Genomic DNA, 5,992 nt, shown 5'->3' with positions numbered 1-5,992 from the left:
TCGACTGTATACTGCCATTTACAGTTTTAGCATTTACAATGCTTAAATACATGTGCAGTAGACTTTCACATGGGATCACAGCAATGCACCTAATTTCAGAAGGAAATGTATCTGATTCAGAGATTGATCACGTTATAAATCTCTGATTCAGACAGAGTTCTTACAGGAATTAACAGGTACCCAGTCCATTGTATGTTTCGGCTCTCGGCCATAGCCGAGGGCCTATATCAATACAAGGTATCGAAACTAGTTTTTTTTGTTTTTTTTGTTTTTTTTTGCAACATTCCCAGCAAAACTATAATGCGTTACACAATGCATTTGTCGAGTTGTAGCACCTAGTGCAGATCAAGCTTTGGGGAATGCATTGTGTATGAAAAACTGCTATATAAATGATAGTTACCTGCAGCTAATATAATAAGGAGGTTATTCCGGCAGCCTCTCATTTAAAGCTCGTATCATTTAAGCATAATTTTGCACCGCGTCCTTCGTAGCTACATAAAACTGTGTATCAGTACATTTAGAAATAGAGCAGACCCTTTTCAGGATAATGTCTACTATTATTATCATAAAATCGTAATAAAAGCAAGAAGTTTATATAGAAACAGACTACAGATAACACATCGTCAATCAAAGCAACAAGCACCTGCTAAAAATCTATGGCCGCTGAATTCAGATAGTAAATGAGGAGATATAAATCGTATCATTTAAGTATTGTGAACATTTGCTGCTAAATTCATACATCTATAGATTTATCTCTATTAAAATCACTATATGCTCATTCGTGAATTACATCGTAGCAAGGGAATTCGAAGCAGTCTATAGATAGCATGTCATCACGTTCAGTAATAGGTACAGGTCTACAAAATTGCGAGTTTGTAAAACATATCAAAATGATGATAAGAAAACGTAGAGAGCAAAATTGGTGGGAAAAACAATCAGAATATATTGTAGAAAACTTTCTTCCGGTACAGAGCCTCGTGTCCTTTGGCATCTTGTTGATTTGTGTATCTTTGCCTCCTTGTCATAGCGTGGAATTCGGGATACTCGATTTGTATCATACATTCTGATAGCTTTCCTTGTGGCTCAATAGCCAGCAAACGTTATATTCCAATGATGACGAATTTACTTCCGTGCGACATTAGTCCATGAGACAGTTGTCTTATTTTCTTTTTATGTATGTTAATACCATTAATCGACGTCATATCCAATACAGATCGTGAATTATTATGGATTTTACTGGATTGGACAGAAAAGTGTTTCGAAACAGCATTGTTTATATATAGATTAAATACTTTATTTGTAGTCTCCAATATTTTCGAATATTCTCCATGTCTCAATATACAGAGTACCATAGGGCGATATGAGGACAACAAGGTTGAGTTTTATAAGGGCCAATCATGTACATTGTTCTTTAAAAATTATCTCCGGTGTACACTCGGGTAATTATAATACATGTATCCAATATTAATCTTATCTCGCCAACAACTGTCAATGGTATCCAATAAATGTCTTTCTGCTGCTGCGGTCATATTTGTATCCGATGAATTAAAGACTTGTATAAATTGTACTTATATGATTATCGTTTTGTTGTAATACGAAATGTTATGCTTTCATAGGCGTCGTTATACCACTGATTAAAGTATAGACCACCACAACACGTGACTTGATGCAAACATAAAAATACCACATAATTATATAGCCAGACCTCTTGGTTTAAACATGTTTTATTATACTCCTACATATATATATACATGCACTTTTTTGTTGAACTATGATAATAAGAAAAAAAAATATTTAAATTGTCTGAATCCTTATAGCGTCATTCTCTACAGCTTCCAGGTTTTCTCTCTTCACGCCAATTCTGTTTGTCTGTATGGTCGCACTTCAGTGCGCCTAGCCTATGTTGTGAAACTCGTCTCCGTACATGCGTGACATCATGTTAAAGAGTCGAATAAAATATTTGATAAGAAAATGATCAAAACGTTTTTGCTTTGTCTTTCATTTTTGACGTTTTGTAAATTCGGTAACAAAGTTTTGAGTTATCCATCCATGAATCATTTAAAATAGATGCATGCTGGTCCTTCCAGTTAATTGCATCTACCTGTAGTATCCAGCTTAACACTCAAAATACGAACATTTGAAGCCTGATTTACCAGCATCAGCCTTTCAGAGTAGTCGATGAATGGATCTTTTATACACAGATAACGACCCGGAACTACGTCATCCCAACAGAAGTGAAACTTGCCGCCATCTCTCTCAAGAACAAACATCACTTGTACTTCGTTTCCAATTTCATCCTGTAAAAATGTTGTGTGTCTTATATTTATCTTTAACAAGCATTTATTATAATAAAAGAAATGATTAATGAATAAACAAAATAGTAAATATTAATAATTATAACAATAAATAAATTCGATGCCTAGATATTTCTTAAGTTTATTTTCATTTACCTCATAATCATTAATCTGAATTTTAGTAATTTATCAGAATCTCTTACTTTACCATTTACATGTATATCAATTACCTGTAGTCGATTTTAAATAATTATGCCTTTTTTAACGTTATAAAACAGAAACCCATTAAGTGTATAATCATAGTTATGGTAAATAATTTTTGAGATAAAAAAAAATCCATTGATCAGTTACCTGCAAGTTAATGCACTTTGTGCAATCTTCATTGATTCGTGATATAATACCAACAAAATATGTTGATGCACACGTTTCTCGAATTCCGCAAAGATTGCGCCGGATCTGTGGAATGTATTGTATCAGAGTGGAATTAACAAAAGTACCCCGACTTTGTTTCTTTGCCTTTTGAAACCCGATTTGTCTGCTGGTCCCAGATACAAAGGCTCCCTGTGGTCGTACTTCCTCTGTTGTAGTCCCCGATACAAAGGCTCCCTGTGGTCGTACTTCATCTGTTGTAGTCCCCGATACAAAGGCTTCCTGTGGTCGTACTTCATCTGTTGTGGTCCCCGATACAAAGGCTTCCTGTGGTCGTACTTCATCTGTTGTAGTCCCCGATACAAAGGCTTCCTGTGGTCGTACTACATCATCTGTTGCGGTCCCCGATACAAAGGCTTCCTGTGGTCGTACTGCATCTGTTGTAGTCCCCGATACAAAGGCTTCCTGTGGTCGTACTTCATCTGTTGTAGTCCTCGATACAAAGGCTTCCTGTGGTCGTACTTCATCTGTTGTGGTCCCCGATACAAAGGCTTCCTGTGGTCGTACTACATCATCTGTTGTAGTCCCCGATACAAAGGCTTCCTGTGGTCGTACTACATCTGTTGTAGTCCCCGATACAAAGGCTTCCTGTGGTCGTACCTCATCTGTTGTAGTCCCCGATACAAAGGCTTCCTGTGGTCGTACTTCATCTGTTGTAGTCCCCGATACATAGGCTTCCTGTGGTCGTACTTCATCTGTTGTGGTCCCCGATACAAAGGCTTCCTGTGGTCGTACTACATCTTCTGTTGTGGTCCCCGATACAAAGGCTTCCTGTGGTCGTACTTCATCTATTGTAGCCCCTGATACAAAGGCTCCCTGTGGTTGTAGTCCATCTGTTGTATTGATTTTGGAATCTTCCTCCTTGACAGCAGCACAATACGGCTTATGTCCTCTCCAATTCTGACGTAGACATTTACTGGAACAGAAATTCATTTTCATACAACGACTGCATTTCTGCGTAAAATAAACATTCTTTCCACATTCAATACACTTCCCGTGTGTCCAGGTTCCGGATTTTTTGTCGTCAACTTGGAGTTGATCACCTTTTTGATCAGGTTTTTCAGTTCGGTGTCCTTCGGATTTCCTCATTGTTGACTGTTGCTTTGCATCAGTAAGTCGGCGTTTTCCTTGTGTACACGATTCTGGACTTCTTTGCATTTGGCTTTGTGCTGACCTTTCCAGTCTTCTCGTTGACACTCTCTAGAGCAGTAGTAAACCTTTTTGCATCCTGAACACCGTTTTAGATTCAAGGCAATCCGCAGTATCCACAGATCTCTGACATTTCAATTCCTGTAAAAGGAATACATTTTGAACAACAATTCGAAGTAAATGAACCATGATTTAGTATCAATGTTTAAGCGTTGAATTTAAACAGAAACGTTATTTGAATACTTTGTAACACGAGAGGAAAACTGACCAGACCAAGACTTGAGGCTGGGACCTCAGTACTCTTAACTAACGCTACAGTCATTAGAGCTACCAGTCAATCGGCGTTCAGACAATTCCCGTTTACTACATTCATTCATCCTTCAATAAAGTTTTCGACCCAAAGACTGAAATAAAACTTTTGAGTTTGAATTCGTCTGCCTTTTAGAAAGAAGCAAAAAGGAGGAAGTTCCCCGCAGAATATGAGCGTCACCATCATACCCATGTTACTTGTCAAAATCGTACATACACAATAATTATCATTTCAATGTTTTCATTGATTTACCGGTAGTTAGTTAAATAATTTCAGAGTACGTGTTCGTTTTCTATTAAAACTGTCTAATATCCAACAATGGTTATTTTTTACTAAATCGTTTCATTACACGTTATTATCACGTTTTATAACAATTACGAAACAAGTTTGAAACTTAGAGGGTATCACTCTTCCTGGCCCGAAACTAAGCGTGCGAGGGATCTTACTGTGGGAGGAAACAAAGAGCACTCGGGGAACACCCATGTGGTCGGTCAGGCGACCCCTTACTTTTTCACGTCCGATCGGGGTTTGAACCCCGGCCGCCTAGGTGAAAGGCAATAGTGTTACCAGTATGCCACCCAGCTACCCAGTTTTACATCCAATTAAAACTACACGAATCAACTGTATTGTACTAAAATTTCAAAATCTTGTAAGAATATCTTGTACGATAGAAACACGCGACGGGTCTAACTATGGTACGAAGCGGAACCCAAGTGATTGGACAGATGGTGACCCTGTTTTGGTGCTATAACTAATTCTATTTGATCACTTATTTTCGTTTTGTTTTAAAACAAAATGTAACGTGATAAGCAAATCAAGCACAAGGCATTGAATTTAGAGGGTAACATTTAATGTTGTTTACGCAACGTTTGGGATGAAATAAGCATTGTAAATTGCCTCACCTGAGATTCCAGTTCCAGAGGTTATTATTTATCGTGAAAAAAGATAGTAAGGTAATGTTTTGTTTTTTTGTTTATCATCAAAGTGATATACCAGTATTGTGACGTAACTTTTAAATAAATAGTTTGCATTATTATAATACTTCGTTATCAACGTGACATTACATATATACTAGATGATACTGATAACATGCGTCTCTATCTTTTTTTATCTACTTTCTACTTTCATTTTTTGTTTCGGACATACGTATATTTCCACAGCAGCTATAATTGTATTGACCCAGATATTGGACAGAGGTATGTCATATTGACCCGACGTTGCACTTCGGCTTTATTATTGGGTATAAATGAGATCAGCTGATTAACGACACAATGATTGATAAACAAATGTCAAAGAACGCGAAGAACTATTGGTATGTGGGTATCGTATGCCCGAACTGTACTAAGGCAGAATGTTACTTTTTGAAGTAAATCCAACTTATCGTTATACGTATTATAACTGGTTTAAGACAAAGAACTATTTATACTATAACATTTAGAGAGTTGAACATGTCACACCGCTTAGTGAAAGAAGACGCATACAACAAAACCTTTTTTTATAATATACATAATACAAATTGCCCTTATTCATTACTTATCATAACATTGTATCAATATCAGAGATAATTATTACTTTCGACGTCATAGATCATTTAATGTTGCAGCATGGATTAACCCCGTCTCTCATGACATACAATGTAATAAAAAATATCCTCCTCGTCTCTTTCCTGTTATAACATATATTTGAGCTATAGAAAAGGAAAATGCTCATAAAAGATATCACTGATTCTCATTCTTACTGTACTGATGCTATCGTGATCAAAGGATTAATATCATTTTATGTCAACAAAGGAATTTTTCAAGTAATCTGA

The 5,992-nt window shown here is 36.7% G+C and overlaps 1 protein-coding gene across 1 annotated transcript; it reads right to left on the bottom strand.

Annotated features, from left to right (window-relative positions):
- Window positions 1-1,652: 1,652 nt before the first annotated feature.
- On the bottom strand, window positions 1,653-3,863 carry LOC117342630. Its single transcript, XM_033904829.1, has 2 exons — window positions 2,646-3,863; window positions 1,653-2,297 (listed from the first exon to the last, which is right to left on the bottom strand). Exons 1-2 carry the CDS (start codon window positions 3,810-3,812, stop codon window positions 2,088-2,090), a joined length of 1,377 nt encoding a protein of 458 aa, XP_033760720.1. The 5' UTR covers window positions 3,813-3,863; the 3' UTR covers window positions 1,653-2,087.
- Between the last annotated feature and the right edge of the window lie 2,129 nt (window positions 3,864-5,992).

The sequence above is a fragment of the Pecten maximus genome, chromosome 14 (genome assembly GCF_902652985.1).
Source record: "Pecten maximus chromosome 14, xPecMax1.1, whole genome shotgun sequence".
NCBI classification, from domain to species: domain Eukaryota; kingdom Metazoa; phylum Mollusca; class Bivalvia; order Pectinida; family Pectinidae; genus Pecten; species Pecten maximus.
Note: the sequence above shows the minus strand (reverse complement) of the source record. Positions and strands in the feature narration are given on the sequence as shown.